Source organism: Rhamphochromis sp. 'chilingali' (assembly GCF_963969265.1).
Source record: "Rhamphochromis sp. 'chilingali' genome assembly, chromosome: 3".
Lineage (NCBI taxonomy): Eukaryota > Metazoa > Chordata > Actinopteri > Cichliformes > Cichlidae > Rhamphochromis > Rhamphochromis sp. 'chilingali'.
In genome coordinates this window covers 34,025,027-34,041,949 of record NC_137931.1, presented here as the reverse complement: position 1 = coordinate 34,041,949, position 16,923 = coordinate 34,025,027, and the positions used below count along the sequence as shown (strand labels likewise).

Here is a 16,923-nt window from a genome sequence, read left to right as displayed (position 1 = left end):
GTCCTTTAGCAGTGAAGACAAGCAATATGGAGACAGCTGCTTCGCAATCATTACAGAGGCAGTTCCATGACTGATCCACATGAAATTTCTGGCCCATGTAGCATTGCGTGCAGCTTTCAGGTCAGCAGTAACTTGAAATGGTTTTCCAGCCTTGTGTTTTCAGTCTGAAGCAGTAAACCGACAAACTAACGAAGTAAACTTTGAGGCCATCAGTCGTCTGCGTCCTTCTAACCGGGGCGACATTGAACCAGTTACAGTTATTTCCTCTGGAAAAAGGTTGAGTGTTGAGTGAGTAAAAATTCAGAAATAATTCTCAAATACATGTTTCCCATGTAAATCGTCTCAACTTTCTCTTTGTAACACTACGGCAAGTTTGGTTCTTCGGTCTGTGGAAATGTGGATTGGCAGCAGCCGAATTTCTTCAATAGCTCTGTGTTGTTGTGTCGAGACGCAGCAGAAGAACTGAAATTAATAAACTCATTTGTAGCCACCTGTTGCGAAAAGCTCAAATATTTGACCAATCAGAAAACGTGCAACACTTCTGCAGAATATCCCAGCAGAACGTTTTCTTCTAATAGAAACAGGGAGGATGCTTTGGTTTGCTGTAATCATTCCCGCAAGAGATTTGGCCGCAGATCATAAATGAATAAATCTATAAATAATAAATAAAAGGAGCTTTGAGAAGTCGGACCCACTCAAAGCAAACCTCACGGCGTTGCCGCTCATCACAGACACGTTTCTGCAGGTTTAATCTGAGCTGCACCGACACATCCACTGTACATTCTTTCAGACGCAGCTCATCGTACAGGTACAGGAGGTGGGATCGTTTCTCACCTGGCGTTCAGCGGCTCGTCCAGTTAAAGTATCGTGAAAGCTGCTGGCGTTGTGTTGTGTTTCGTGAAATCTCCGGGGGGACGGTAGACAATCCTGGTGTTTAAACACAGGAGCTGTAGAAACTTTGGACACTCCGAGTGACACTCATGGTTTATTTCAGACACGAGCAGTTCCTTTACATGTTTCTTTGCACCTTTTGTGGGTCCGTTTGTCTCTGACCCACACACACAGTCATTGTGTACCTAAGTGGGTTTGATGTAGTGGTTTATTTATTGACTTATTTTACAATAAAATGGGATTTTTAAGAATTCCTGCAGCATTCGTATTTCTTTTTTGTTTAACATTTATTGTGACTCTTCCGGTGTTGCTTTTATTCACACGGCTTATTCACAGTCTCATTTCATGTCAAATAAAGCATGTAGAACCCTTTTTACCATGAAAGTCTTAGTCACCAGCATCATGTAATCAATCACAGATTTCATTATAATTTGCAGAAAGTCAGCAGTGACAGGTTTCTGCCTCCTTCAGCTTGTCCTGTTCTTGTAGGCAGCCAAGTTTTGAGGCCTCTCTGCAGAGGCTGGAGGTTCAACGCCCCTTTAACTGCTGTCTTAGCTCTGCTATGTGAGCAGGGCCGATACGACAGCATCCCCCTGTAAGACAGAGAAGAGCTGCTCAGAGAAAATGCTGCAAAACAGAAAAAGACTGAGTATAAGAGAAAGCAGCTGAGCTCACCTATCAGAGCAGCGCCCTGCTTCACCCACATGTGGCTCAGATCAGGCGTCCATCCTGATGGTTTTCCTGATGTTTGCCACCTTTGAATGAAAAAAAGATCCTTTACTGAATCCACACAGATATTTAGCAGATTTTCCTTTTTCTCTTTAAGGAATCAAGTTTTTATGGTAGCTTTATGTTGTATTTACAGAATGTAAACGTTGATGTGAGGCGTTTAGACTTAGTGTGTTAATTTAGCTTCAGACCCACCCCCGCTCAGTGTCCCACTCCTCTCCGCTGTTAGGGTACACCACCCAGCTCATGTTTGAGACGTGCAGCGGTCCAGCAGAGTCCAGCAGCGACTCCACCACGTCTGGAGGACAGCAGTTGACTCCCACAGCGAGCAGCTGCGTGGATCTCTCGGCGACCCGCATGGCGTCAGCGAACAGGCTGCCGTCCGATATACGCTTCTCGTCCTGATGGCGAGGCGAGTCATTGTGTGACTAACAACGAACTAATATGGATCTTTCGTCATCGCTGTTCACGGGCAGCGATTACCTTACAGGAGAACGACAGCCAGGCTTTTGAGTTTGGAAACTCCCTCAACAGCTCCACCACAGCCTCCGCCTCTTTGATGCTCGGGATTGTCTCAAAGGCGATCAGATCAACTCCCGCAGCTGCTAAGCAGTCAACCTGAGGCCTGTGCCAAACTTTAAGCTCCTTCAAATAGATTAAAGACACAAGTGTACACAGCTTAAATGTGTTTTACAATTAAAATGTCATATAGATCTCTGTTGTACTCAAAATGCTTCAATTTTGTTTGTAATTCTGAAAGTAGCCATAGTATTAAGGTAAAAAGTGTCATAGTGTCATTAAATATACTGAAGTTATTGTCCCAAAAAAGGAGGTACTTAATGATTTTTCATGAAATGAACCGAAAATATAAACAGAACCAGAACCGGAGATATAAACAACTATTCTGGGTAATCTTCTCAAAGCAGGCATAAAGTCCAGTAGGTGGCTGAGGGGTACCTACTTCAACACTCATCTGCTCTGCGTAAGCGCCAGTGTACTCCGAGCCATCGTGGAGAAAGGCCCCGTACGGCCCCACAGAGCCTGCCACCAGGGGGCGTCTCTTCCCTTTACAGAGAAATAAACAGTGAGATTATATCACAGTTTACAGCAAGAGTCGGCTCAGCTCAGCGTAAGCTCTCCTACCTGACTCAAACCTCTTAACCGTCTCTTTGGCCAGATGAACTCCGGACATCAGCAGCTCTCTGGCGCGTTCAGCGCTCACCTCCAGGTGGCTGATGAATCCTGGGATACTTGCCTGGTATGTGGCTGTCGTGATGACATCAGCACCACTGAGGAGGAACCTGTTCACACAAAGTGTATACATTAAGTGCTGATTGATTTGTATTTACCAACATTTTTTGCATGGACACACCTGTAATGAGCATCTCTTATGGCCTGAGGAGCAGTGTGCAAAAGCCTGGCGCTCCACAGAGGGTCTCCCTGCATATGTAACACACACACACACGAATTTCAGTCCAGATTCACATTAATAAAAAAAATCTTATATTTGATCTGTAAAGACCAGATAAAAATATTATTCACCTGTTTACGTACTTTATATTTCTCAAGAGGGCAGATTTGGGAAATTCAGTAAAGATAATACAATGAAAAAAAAATAAAAGCTGTGAAAAACAAGTAGCTCACAGTCACAGACAGGCCGTGAGAACAAGGCCAGAGGATATATTCAGGTCATTTAACCATCTCTCTGAAAATAAATACAAAACTATGCAGGTATTTTCTGCTGCAAAGATACAGAGTACACTCAGATCGCAGATGAGCCTTTGATGCTCAGGTTTGACTGACTCTGTAAAGTTCAGCAAGCTGTGATTCTAAGTAGGGAATATCTGCAGTCTACATCCCAGGTGAAGCATTGTGAGCAACTAACAAGTCCCAAGTTGCACAAGTTTCACCAGCACGTGTAGGAAATGCAGGTGTGGTGACGACTGGAAGTTTCTCGGGTGGAGTGGACAGAGTTTTTCTAACTTCACAAACAGATGTGCTGTAGACAAAGAAACTTAATGTAAGAAGAAAAAACACTTCTGTTTTGTTTTGTGCGCTTTTGAATCTCTTGGGTTTCAGTGGGTTGGACATCTCAGGGCCACATATGCTCCCATTCAGGTGACGTCTTTTTCAGGAAAGGCCTTGCGTATTTCAGCAGGATGATGGTAAACAGCATGCTTCATCAAATCTGAGTCTGAGTGCTGAACTGCAGGCCTGTTGTCCAGACCTTTCATCAAGCAAAGCGTCTGGAGCATCATGAAACCAAAAACACAACAAAGGAGATTCAGGACTGCTGAGCAGCTAGAATCCTGTATCAGACCAAAATGGGATGACATTCCTCTCCTGATAAGTCCAGCAGCTGCTCTCCTCAGTTCCCAGACACATGGCCTTGTCCCACCCTTTTTTTTATAGATATGTTACTGCCATCAACTTCAAAATACAGACATGGATTAAAAATAGACACAAAACATCTCCAGAGAGAAATTAAATTAGTCTAATCAATAGAAAATGGTGACCTGTTGCAGGTTATTTTTATGATTTACCTGCAGTTTGGCTCCATGCGCTTCCAGATCAGTTGCCAGTCCACCATCTAGGATCAATGGCCCTTCATCATTAACCATTTGTGTGAGAAGAGCAGAGGAGCCCATGGAGCAACACTTTATTAAAAGATTTACTGGAGAATTCTTTGCACTGCTTTTCATAAGAAGATCATTCAGTCAAGTTACTAACGCTGACTCCTCTGAAATAACACCACCGGGCAGCTTAATTATTCACACAGAAGAGAGTGAAGTGCAACATCAGATCCTTCACGTTTCATAATGTTGTCCTTCCGGGTAACAGTGAAGGTGCGTTTATGGCCGCTCAAAACTGAACTTCTTCGCAGCATCAGCAGACCGCCACTAGATGTCCTCCTACACAATAAATGCACACTGTATTTCACCAGAATCCGATTCTTGCTCGCTCCTTTACTTTATAAACAACCACTGGAGCAAGACAGCGCAGCTTTTCTTTTGTACTGCTTTATAATTATCACGTATACAGTTTAATTTAAGATATCCATCCAATCATTTATGACTAATATATTACATTTTAAGGTCTGCATAAAAACAAATAACAAAAACTGTGCTGAAAGGTCAGACTTCCCATGAACACGTGAATGCACCTCTGCAGTTACTATAGAAACGAAGTACGGCTAATGTTTGCTAGCTAACAACAGTGTGCTGTCACACAGAGTTTACAGGGATGTTTTAAAAGATGGTGAGTAAAGATTCCCTCATGTCATCAAACCGGGGGGCGTGAGGGCTTCGGTGAAGGTAAAAACTTCCGTTAGAGCCTGAAACAGGTTGCTGTTTGCTACTGTTAGCATAATAAACACAAGCTAGCCGAGCAGTTCTAAACATCAGTGCTTCAGGCTAACGGGTTAGCCGTTAGCTCCTTTAAAAATATCATTTATGGCTTATACACAGTTTAACTACAGATACTACAGGTAGCTGTGTGGTTAATGTCTAACGGTGAACATCAGCTATGATTAAATTAGCTAAAGGTGTAGCTGAGCAGGTGCTTTTAATGTTGGTATACCTGGCATCAAACATGTTTCTGCTCAAAGAGTTTCTATCCATTCAGCTGGTGCCCATGTTTTCTGTTTATTCGATTGACTAGGCTGAGTGGAGGAGGTGGTCTGAGCTTTTAGTTGTGAGAGACATCCTTATCTCTCACACGGTGCGTTAGACGACTGATTAATGCTAAACTGCAGACTGGTTAATCAATCAATCAAATTATATTTGTGTAGCACCTGTAGGAGGTGGGTGCAGATACTTTAAAGAAAACAAAATGCAATGATACAGAATATGAGAGGAAGAAAATTCTGAGCATCTTAAAAATAATTGAAAACATAAAACATTACAAAGTAATGATATTACTGATATTTTAAGAGCTAATCGAAGAAAGGAGGAGGAGGGCAGTCATTTATTATGAAAAAATAACCCACTTTGAATTTTTCTTAATTAATCAGACTAACAGCACCAAAACACTGTTACTGATTTATTTGTCCTTGAAGAAATTGTATTCATTTATCCTACTTTTTACTGCCTCTGTGCCTTTCCAGTGGTGCCATCCCACATTGAAGGAGCACTGCTTTGAATATACAAACTAAGAAAGTAATAGTAGCACTGATGTTTTGCTTGTTCGGGATAAGACCCGGATCATCCCCAGGCTTCATGAAGCAGTGGGGCAAGAGATAGGGAACATTTTCTTTGCAAAACCAATTGGATTAATGATGAGCAGAAGACCAGGAGACACCTTCAGCAAATCATCCTTTAAACATGATAACACTGGCCTGGCGGTGATTAGGACAATCACTGCAGCGAAATAGTCTGTGAAATCACTTCCTGTGTCTTCCTAACTGCTTAATCTTAATAGGAAATGTCATGAGGAAGATAAGGAGTGTGGAAATGCAAACTTGTCCTGAAGATGGAAGACAGAATGCAGAATGCAATATTTGCAAATCTCATGAGCCCATATTTTATTCGCTGTAGAACAACCAAAAAATGATCTTCTTTGTGGTATTTTTGGTTTTGTGATGCTCGAAATGTTTTCGTTTGGCGAAAGGTCTGATCTGCAGGAAGTGACCTGCAAACCAAATCCAGGCTTGTGTTGCTTAGTGGCAACAGTGCTAACCAATCGTTATCCGTGTTTACTGAATTGTTTTTGGTTGACAAGGTGAACTGAATAAAGTCTGCTACTAGTCAGGTGAGCATACTTGATCATATTGAGTCATAACATTTCTGTGCTTATTAATAACAGACGCCTTTGGTTTGTAAAAAGCCAGATTTTGTAAATATTGACCACCTTATGTACTGCATTCGTTTTCTGTTAATAAATACATTTGTGGAAATGGACCAAAATGTAAAAATAAACCTGAACTGTGTGGATTCATGCCTCCTAGTTTACATCTGTGAGGCTTGCGCATTCACCTGAACATTGGCCTGTGGTTTCAGGCGACCTTTTAAAAGCTCAGTATGTTTTATTTGTTGGCACAGATTCAGGGTTTTCCTGGCTCAAACTGGGCCTTTGGGGTTGAAAAAACACACATGATTTGTCCTCATAAGTTAGTTAGTTTCAGTTTTTGAAATAAATGGTCAATTTTGTGTTATTCTTGATCATTTTATAATGAGAAATGGAGGAAATTAAATCATGTGGGTGAAAAAATATTTTCTTTTGGCTTTTTGGGGGTTGCCAGAAATTCTCCTTTGCAGAAAGAAGCTTAATATTTAAGTTATACTTATTTATTTATTTATTTTCAGGAGGACCGGTTTGCCTTTCTTACTGAGTGGTATGACCCCACCTCCGCCCTCCTGCGGCGTTACCAACTGTTTTACTACCCCAGAGATGGCTCAGTAGAAATGGTACGCTTTTGCTCCAGTGCTTACTTTTTGTCTCTCTTTTTTCTGCCTGAAGGTGTGTTTATGAATGTTCTTTTTTTAATCCAGAATATGAATACCTTGTAGTGGAAAATGTAAATAGCTTATTTGTTTTAATTAACTCCATATTGATGAAAATTTCAGATTTTGTCTTTAGCATTTCTGAAAAATATACCTGTTTTACAGTTTGATGTAAAGAACCAGCGGATATTTCTGAGAAGGACCAAATACAATGACATGCATCAGGAGGACTTATTTATTGGGAATCGAGTGAACGTGTTCTCACGACAGCTACATCTGATCGATTATGGGGATCAGTACACAGCAAACAAACTCGGCAGTAAAAAAGAAAGGTATGATCATTCATCTAACTTACATTTGGGGGGGTGTCTACCCATGTAGACACGATTGATCTATTTGGAAAGTTATGGCCTTACAAATAAATCCTTTAACTGTAACCTGCTGACAGACATTAAAAACACCCACGAAGAGATTACAACAAAGCTGTTTGCTCTTGAGTGTTGAAATCTGTGATTTTTATAAATGTTGACAAGCTGTGTAGACACAGAATAAAATGTATATGGAAAGACTAAATCCAGGTGTGCAAACACTGTAAAGACTTATCTATGGAGCTGTATAACAAAGTACTGAATTAAAGGCTTGAACGCTTTTATAAGTGAGAGTTTCCAGTGCTGGGTTATGAATGACTTTGTTGATATTGGGCGGATAAAGATTATCTATTTAAAACGAAATCTACAATGAAGTATAGTATACAGTAAGGGAGGGTGAATGCTCTGAAGTGACTGTAAATCAATAAAGATCAGTAGAGAAGTAACAGGAGCACTACAAAGATACGGGACACTGTGAAGATGGACATCGATAAGTGGAGAAAATATGGCTCAATAGTGACATCACCAGCAACTGGATAGTTGAAAGATGATCAATGCTGAAGAGGAGGAAGAAGAAAACTGGTCGGGGAGGACACCAAGAGACCTGCAGGAACATTAAACAAGCTGCAAGAATTTCTGACAGAAACTTCCTGTGCACCACAGGTGACAACATTAACTGTGTTTTTCATATGTCTGAAGCTGTGTTTTGGTCTGATGAGAACAAGGTTGAACTTTATGGCCATAATTCCACAAACTACGCTGCCCATGACCACACAATACCATCCCCATGGTGAAGTACGGTGGGGGCGGCATAATGCTTTAGGGGTTCTATAGGTGGAACTGGAGCCTCGGTCTAGGTGACCAATTTTAAATACCAGTCAGTTAGCTAGTCAAGTCAGTTAGCACACAACCCTCAGATGTCCGCTAGAAAGCTGAAGAGTTTCAGCTATCAGCACAACAACCCCTCTGAAGGTCGGATTAAACGTTTGGAATGACCCAGAGCCCAGATCTGAATCCAGCTAGAGGTTTGTGGGAGGATCTGAAGAGGGCTGTGCAGAGAAGGCGCCCTCACAATTTGACAGATTTGGAGCTCCTTTGTGAGGAAAAGTGGGCCAATAGTGGAGGTCTAAATGTGCTGCAATGACACGAACTTAAAAGGCTGAATGCTGTAATTTAGTGAGGATTTTTAAATATCTGTTAGTTTGAGGGTGTGGATGTTTATTCTACCAGTTTATTGTAAGTTTTCACTTTTTTCCCCCTTAAAAGATTTATTTATTTTTTATTTGACAGGCTAAAGGTCACATCAAAGGTGGAAAAATTCAAATTATTTATCTTGAATATCACACAAACCTGGTACTATAACTGTGTAGACTTTTTGTATTCACTGTACCTACATTATTTTGTTTGTGTCCTGAGTGTGCTAATGTGCAGCCTTCTGTTGGCTGTGATATCTGCTGTCCAATCGCATCTCTTATTTTCCCTCTCCTCTCCCTGTGTCTCCAGAACGCTTGCTTTGATAAAGCCAGACGTAGTCACCAAGATCGGAGATATCCTTGAGCTGATCTACTCCTCCAACCTGATAGTGACCAAAGCCAAGATGACAAAGCTCACGTGGTAAAGTCACAGCCTCTCTGCCAAACATCCAAAAATAATAATACTAATAATCTCACTGTGGGAAAGTATCAAACAAGCTGTGGGAGAGGGAAACACGGGCAGTTTGGTGCCAGTGTCCTTGTATAAACAGACGGATGGCTCTCCGTTCTCACACACATTAGGAACATATGGCGAGCCAAGAGGCAAACAAGGTCTGATTTTTATTAAACACTAGCAATTTTATCAGGTGGATGACCTCACAACATTAGCCCAGTCTCACCCTGATCTGATCTTTCTGTGTTTAATTTGAAAGTACAGTTTGAAGTATAATGCTTGTTAAGTTGAGTGAACTTTGAGTTGAGGGGTTATACAACAAAGACATTGAACATATCTGGGATTTCTGTGATGGCTCAACAAGACCTAAAAGCCCAGTCCGGGATAACAGTCATATCACAACGGTGGTATCAACTTTCTCTTTATGTTCAAGTCTCTGAGAATGCTCACATAAAATGAGTGGTCTTTGACTCATCTGTTCACTCTTCTGCATAAAATTAACCTTTTTTTTATTGATTATTTTGTATTTGTATAAGTTAAATACCTGGGGTTTATGTACAGCATTTTGTCTATGCATTTGTCTGTAACCTGCTGTTTCTGCATCTAAACATCCTTCTGCTTTAAATTTGTGGAGTCAGATCATCAAATCCAAGGATATCCCCTTTTTATGACATGTCTCAAAAACACAAAAACACAGATCCAAGAGTGGAAAAACTGTGTGAGCATTTACAGCAGTCTGCAGCCCTGTGAGCCCTTTTGGCTCAAAGGGATTACTGTGCACACCCTAACCTCATTATTAGAAACTTTGACCATGTTTAACATGAACATCCTCCACTTAATCCACTGTAGGCTCAAGGTTTGAATTTACTGCCGCCTTTGGCATTGCCTGTAATAAAATTCAGAAGTTTTACATTTCATTTTGCTTCCCAGAAGTAGCAGAACTTATAACTGGGTCAATTATTTGCATATTTTAAGCAAAATGTACTGTAAAAAAAACCTCTTCTGAGTAGTAAACGCTCAGAATATTTTTCTGTAATTGGTACCAGTTTATTAATCATAACTCTTATCACCTACACATTTGAAATTGTGGAATTTCTATGTCTAGCCTTGGTGGAATCATGGTTGGGGGGCAGGGGAGAGTGCCCATCATTTACTTCCCAAAATCCAAGGACATGAAATTAATGTTGATGTTGAAATGTCACTTTATTTAAATAGTATGATTGTAGAATGAGTTTATTACCGCAGATAAAAAGCTGGGAGATAAGAAGACTGATGACCTCTATGAATGTCTCTGTCAGTAAACAGCGTCATTTTTCTGCTCATTTACTCATTGTTTTATGGGTTTCTTGCGTTGCAGGAGCCAGGCAGCTGACTTTTACACTGAACATCAAGGCAAGCCGTTCTTTAAGTGAGTGCCCCGGTGAATGATGCCTCAAATTTCAGTAGAAAAGATATCTGATAGCAAAAAAATATTATTCAAAGTAATCCTAACAGTAAATGTAAACAAACACGTTGCTCCATTTCGCAGTAACCTAGTGCAGTTTATGTCCTCGGGCCCGGTGGTTGCCATGGAGCTGATGGGTGATGAGGCCATGTCTATCTGGAGGGGGCTCTTGGGAACTTCAGACCCTGCTGTGGCGCGGAGGGAGGCGCCACAGAGCGTCCGTGCCCAATTTGGAACAGATGGCATCAAAAATGTCGGGCATGGCTCCGACTCACCCGCTGCAGCAGCGAGAGTGAGGATGTTACTCTGTGACCTCCAGACTTTATTCATCCTCACATGTGCCCTGGTAGCCCAGACGTGATCAAAGTGTTTTTATTCTTGTTAGGAAACTGAATTTTTCTTCCCTTCCACGATTGGGCACGGTCCCTCTAACACAGCCGCCTTTACGGACTGCACATGCTGCATCATCAAACCCCACGCCATATCTGAAGGTAAGGAGAACACAATTACTAACAGTAGCTGCACCTGAAGGTGAACCAAATCACACACCACAGCAAAATTTCAGCAAACTGAATTGGATACAAGCAGTTAGCCACAAATTCATCCGCTCACAAAAAGTGCTGAAACATGTTAAAATCCATGAATTTGGTTAGATATGGCAGACTTCTTCAGAATAGACTTAAACTTAAAAAAAGTTTAAGTCTTTTTTTGCTGGGGGCATTTTTTCAGCCTTTATTTGACGGGGCAATAGAGAAAGCCCAAGTTGAGATAGCACACTGGAAACAGTCCGGGGGTGGCTGAACCCGTGTTCATGCTGCCTTTCAGCATATGACTTACAATGTGTTTATTTTATAAAATAAAATACAGGCCTGCAAGACTGAAAGAAGGTAACAATACAAATTGCAAACTAACCCATAAGTTGACTCTTTTTCTGTTTTGTTACTGTATGTAGAGCATAGATCTTTATTTTATTTTTTTATTTTCAGGATAAAATGACTCTTGAGATTAAAAATGTCTTTTGCAAGCATGTCCTGGCTAAGACAAACAGCAGAACAATCAGCATTGACTAGTTACACAGCAAAAATACCAAAAATAATTAGACCAGTGTACATGAGCTGAAGCCTAAAATAGAAAAACAACCAATGTTTAGAACATTTAACACCACTGAAACCTGAAATATCAGCGTAAGTACTAATATTCAGGCAGCCTGATTGCCTCCAGATCTTAGAGTTAACTTAGTTAATTTACTTAAATTAATCTAATAGTCAGACTATAGTCAATCAATAATAGTCAGACTATTATAAAGAAAAACCTGGCTAACATCTGTTATTAATAAAATAACACATTTTGCTTTAATCTTTTATTCAGGGTTTCCCTCACATAGGGCTCAGGTATAATGTGTGACATTTATTTATTTATTTATTTATTTATTTATTTATTTATTTATTTTTATTTTATCATTTGAGAATTTACTGTTGGGCAATCCTTGTTCAGCTCTTCCTGTTTCCCTACCAGTAGGTTGAGGTAGAACAAGTCATCCACTAAGTGGAACGTTGCTAGCTTAATCCCTGTATCTGGTTCAGGTGCCAGTTTCCCGGGTTCACTCAGGCTGCAGAACAGAACAAAAACTTCTGTCGCAAACTCCAGTTAAACATGGTGGAGTTGGAGTCCATCCATTGGATGAGAAAGTCAGTGAAGACAGACTTGACATTTTCTCTGTCATTTATTGTCACCATGTTCTGTTTATATAAAGTGTGAAGTATTTAGGAAAGCGTGTGTGCCCCTTTCATGCGCCTCCTACCCAACTTACAGCTTTGTTTTGGGGGTTTTTTTGGTTTTTTTTGAGGGTTTGTTTAGTTTGTGCTCTGGCTCCTCCTCATACCTTACCTCCAATCGCTCTTACAAAAAAGACAAAGAGGTCTGAAGCTTTTGGTTCTGGGAAATCTTTTAAAAGGTTTCTCTCTGAGGGAGTGCCTTTTTAGCTAGTTTGACGTGATGTTGACACATGTAGCTTTTGCAGTGGTTTTATTTCTTATTGTATTTAATTGTAGGGTCACCTGCACTGGTGTTCCCTTTTGGTTCCCTCAACACAAGGAACTGACTCCTGTGACATTAACCTTCTCACTAATAGTCAGGACCTTTCATGTGTCATAATTCCCTCTGCCTTACAGCTGCGCAGACAGACTGTTGATTCTCTTTTGAAGGATTTTTATAAATACTAACAATGAAGTTGTTATTTTTTGAGAAGTTGAAATAATATATAGTTGTCACAAAGTCCCACAGCAGTCCTGAGTTTTCAACCTCGATGAACACAGTTTGGAAACCACTGATCTAAATAATCAGTTTTACCATAAATACTTGCACAAGAGTACTGTTGGTTGACACTCATTCCATGCATGACTGTTATTGTGCTTGTGTCACAAGGAGGCACTGCGTGGTTACCACATTTGGATTTGGATTTTTCCAAATCCCTGCCCTGATCCCTTTTCACAGTGCATGCCTCTGGAGCTCTGACCTGTGAAATCTGAAATTCTCTGGATAAGAGCTGAAGTATGCATACACAGAGTTGTTGATTGAGGAGAGACCTGGGCTCGTTGTCCTGGAGCGCTGTGCATTAGAGTAAACAAGCTCACTGGGGTCCCTCATGAATTAATTCAATTTATTCCTCATTTAGCCTCAAGTGTTTGTCCTCAGTGGTCATTTGTTTAGTATCAGATTGGACCAGGCTCCCTGTTATTGCTGTAAATGCAAGTAACCAATAATGGCATTCCTTTCAGCCTTAGTTATAACAAAGTCTTTCTAGAAACAAATCCTGCCACTAGACAGCCGTGTTGACAGTTATTTCAGGCTAAACTGAGCACCTTCCTAAAAGAAAAATTCCACCCAAATCTGATTAAACAAAACGTAAAATGTTTGAGCTGGGTTAAAAATCCATTTCCATTACAGGTTATATTTTTAAAAAATTTTCTGGAACAGCAAAAATAATACCATTAACCAAGGATAGTGTTAGTTCAGGCACCGCACAGCTCTCCCACAATCTGAGCAGATCAGCTGATCTCAGTGCCAGTCCACATCAGCTGATACCTTTCTATAAATCTAACTGGCTAACGTTGCGTGTGGCGTGTTATTTAAGGTGCTTTAATTTGTACTCAGTAAGTACTGCAACTGCAAACTGCTTTGCAACCCACCTCCGCCCCAGCTGTCATTGATGATCTGTTCTGTGTTGCTGCTTTCTCTAGAAGTCCCAGAACAAAGTCTTAGTTATATTTTCCCCAAGTAGTAGTAAAGTAAGTATACCTTATCTTACTTACACTTACTGTTGTGGACCAGACTGAAACTGCATTCTGTTAAGGCACAGGTTAACCACCTGTGGCATGGGGCTGTTTGACCAGCTCATGGCCTTTCCAGTGACGGCATTTCTAAACTTCACAGTTAGGCTTCCACCTGTAAAGTCTTGCAAACACATCTTTCCTGCTGTCGGTACTTTTTACATTAATGGAAAAACAGAAAGAGATGCATGGAGACTGTAAAATTGATTTCAAGTGCAGATAAGATGTTAAACCCAGCAAGATGGTTTAAAACAGCAAGGATGAGTTGAGGAACAAGAAGACTGAGACAGACTGAACCTGGGTGCAACAAGTACATTTTTCTCAAGTTAAGAAAATTGGATTCCTGTTTTTTTCCACAGGTCAGTAAAACTCTGATGTTGTGGCCTAGAGGGTTGGTGAGAGGAACGTAGTGTTTCTGGTTAAGAGATGTTTTATTCCACAGTGCAGACCATTCTCCTTGGGGGACATTTTTAAAACGCACACACGTGTGTGTTTGTGTGTGTGTGTGCGCCAACACCCTGCTGAATTGCATGCTGCTCTCTTGTATGACTTCCTGCCACACCTAAAGGGAATGGTGCCATTGTTAACGTTACACCTGTGGTCTCCCTGCTGTGACTTGTTCAAATGTTGTGAAACATGCGTGAGAGAGAACGCGTGAAATGGGAAAAAAAAAACTTGCATAACTTGCACTCAGGCTTTCTTTGGTTTCTTTAGGGTTTCGTTGAGCAACTGTTAATCTCACAATCTGCTGCTGCAGTAAATGACCTCAGATGTGAAGTATGTGTGAATGAAGACTTGTGGCTTATGATGGAGCTGCTCATTTAGTGCTGACTGTACACATTGATGCTGTTGTAATTAAGTCCACTTTAATTATTTTAAAAAGCTCTCCCCTGTGTTATACTCTTATTTATTTATTGTTTGGGTAAAAAAAAAAAGAAGGGTTAGGGTTAACCCTGGTACCTCTGCTCTGTTATTTAGGCTGTTTTCACTCTGTTTAGCTTTCAAGAACTTTTTGTTTTACGTTGTTACAGTACAGACTGTTTATCTTTATTTAAGGAGGATCTTGCACAATCTCACAAAGTCCAGCCACAAATTTCTCTGTGCTCATTGTGGTTTGGTGGCTTAGCAGGTATTTGCTGACATAATGCTGGGAAAGCTGTGCTGTAGGCACAATAACTTTTTTTTTCGCTCATTTGTTTTTTGATATTTAAAGGGGCAGTCGCCTCAAAATCAGGTCTGCATTTGTTGAAGTCAAATCATTTTTTGTAGCAACAGATATTGAACAGTTATGTAGAGCTGAGTAAGATAGTCATAAAGCAGTGAAATGCATTTAAAAGAATGGGGGGGAAACTGCTGGACACGTACACTGTATCTAAATATGTGTATCAGTATATTTATTGATATATTGATATACGATCTGTACAGTGCTTTCCAACTTTATTAGATCATCTGTCATAAAAAAGGAAAACATACAAATTTTAGGAATGTGTTCGAAACTTCTCTGGTTACCTCATTACTTATACCCAAATATTAGCTGGGACACTGGAAGTGTTTGAGAAGTCAGATATTAATCAAGTATGACAGTGAACCCTGAAAAGTTAGTTTTCTGTTCAGGATTGGCATAAATAACTGTAATTTGGCTAGGGCTGTCAACATTAACACGTCATCACAATTAACATGATTAAAATTTTTAATGCAACTAGCCCATCTAATCCCTGAAATGTCTCTGTCAACGCATTTCAGGCAGTTTGTCCAAAGTTTGTCCATTCTGCACTCCAGATGGGTTAATTGTGTTAAAAAATTTTAATCGTGATGACGGGTTAACGCATTAACGTTGACAGCCCTAAATTTGGCATCTTAATCAAAAAATAATAATGCTTCTTGCTGCTTTTTTTTTCTTCTTTCCGGTTAGTCAGTAAATTTGAAAATATGTGGATAATAGCAATAATTATGCGCTCAGGTGCTCTACCAGAGGCCTGAACAGAAATGAGAGAGAGAGAATTATTAAAATGTTTTTGTTTATATGTTTTGTTTGTGTCTTCCTGTTAAATGTAACTTTAGTCAACTTCAGCTTATATAGTTTTGGTTTTTAAGTGTCTTCAGTACCTTTCCTTTGCAATTTCATTAATTCGTTTTGATCATCTGACAGTTTACTTTTTTATTTTTCAGATTTCCAATTAACAATGAGATATGAAACTAGTTCAGGATCAGAAATTGGTTATAAAATAAAGAATAATAGTAAGTAATTTTGAACACCGAAGTTTAGTGTTGTTAGTTCAGCTTCCTTTTATTTCTTGAGATTAAAAAAATCAAATTCAAAAAAATTTAAAACTCCAAAATACATTTTAATAGAAAATCACAAAGACATTTATCCTATAGCATCATCCGTAAGGATAATTGAATTTGGCCTGTAAGTGCATATTGTCCTGTAAATTATTTGTGTTAAATTTCAAAAATGCAACTTTTAAAGTTATATGTCCCCTCCCCCCCTTTTTTTTTTTATTTTTTATTAATGCTTAGAATAATTAAGAATTTTATTAAACTGAATTTAGAAAATTGTACATCCGTCCATGTTCTGCTGCTGCAGCTGAGACCAAACTGAGATCATCAGTGCCCAAACAGCCCCGATCCCTCGGGGATCACTTAAAAGGCTAATTGACGTGACAGCTACATTTGAAGGAAGGACTCAGCCAATCACATCAGTGATGAAGGAAGTGGTGACTCAGACATGACTGGAACAGAGAAGCTACTGTTGCCAGGCACCCAGAATATGATCTCCTAGCAACAGCACCAGCTGCTGAGAGCGTGTGCCGATCCTGAACCGGCTGCTGCCTGGGGAGGGCACAGAGGACGCGGGAGCTGCTTCCTTCCCTCACAACTGGACTGAAGGAGACTCATCGATGCCAAAAGTGCAAGTCATGAATCCACACGGTGGCGTTTAGAGTTAATGGAAAGTCCGGTCTGACGGGCACACAGACGACATTTTATCATGGAAGTCAGACTGAGATTATGGGACTGGCGCCGTCATTCAGTTATGTGTCTGCATCAGTCTGACCTTCACTGTCACTGCAGCT

General features: G+C 40.3%; 2 protein-coding genes across 2 annotated transcripts in view; one reads left to right on the top strand and one right to left on the bottom strand.

The window, feature by feature from the left end:
- Nucleotides 1-1,355: 1,355 nt before the first annotated feature.
- LOC308393597 (uncharacterized protein) lies at nucleotides 1,356-4,447 on the bottom strand. The gene is given in 9 exon segments (XM_080877490.1): nucleotides 1,356-1,428; nucleotides 1,430-1,484; nucleotides 1,567-1,646; nucleotides 1,816-2,021; nucleotides 2,104-2,265; nucleotides 2,582-2,685; nucleotides 2,764-2,921; nucleotides 2,993-3,060; nucleotides 4,164-4,447. Coding segments are annotated over 9 exon segments (1,062 nt in total). The 5' UTR covers nucleotides 4,323-4,447; the 3' UTR covers nucleotides 1,356-1,358.
- A 282-nt stretch (nucleotides 4,448-4,729) lies between these two features.
- Nucleotides 4,730-16,923, top strand: part of nme7 (NME/NM23 family member 7) — a 23,514-nt gene continuing 11,320 nt past the window's right edge. The window contains exons 1-7 of the mRNA XM_080877774.1: nucleotides 4,730-4,878; nucleotides 6,924-7,025; nucleotides 7,227-7,393; nucleotides 8,933-9,043; nucleotides 10,434-10,484; nucleotides 10,605-10,812; nucleotides 10,906-11,011. Of these exons, the coding sequence (XP_080733900.1) occupies nucleotides 4,876-4,878; nucleotides 6,924-7,025; nucleotides 7,227-7,393; nucleotides 8,933-9,043; nucleotides 10,434-10,484; nucleotides 10,605-10,812; nucleotides 10,906-11,011 (748 nt within the window). The 5' untranslated portion in view covers nucleotides 4,730-4,875. The remainder of the gene's footprint in view (nucleotides 4,879-6,923; nucleotides 7,026-7,226; nucleotides 7,394-8,932; nucleotides 9,044-10,433; nucleotides 10,485-10,604; nucleotides 10,813-10,905; nucleotides 11,012-16,923) is intronic.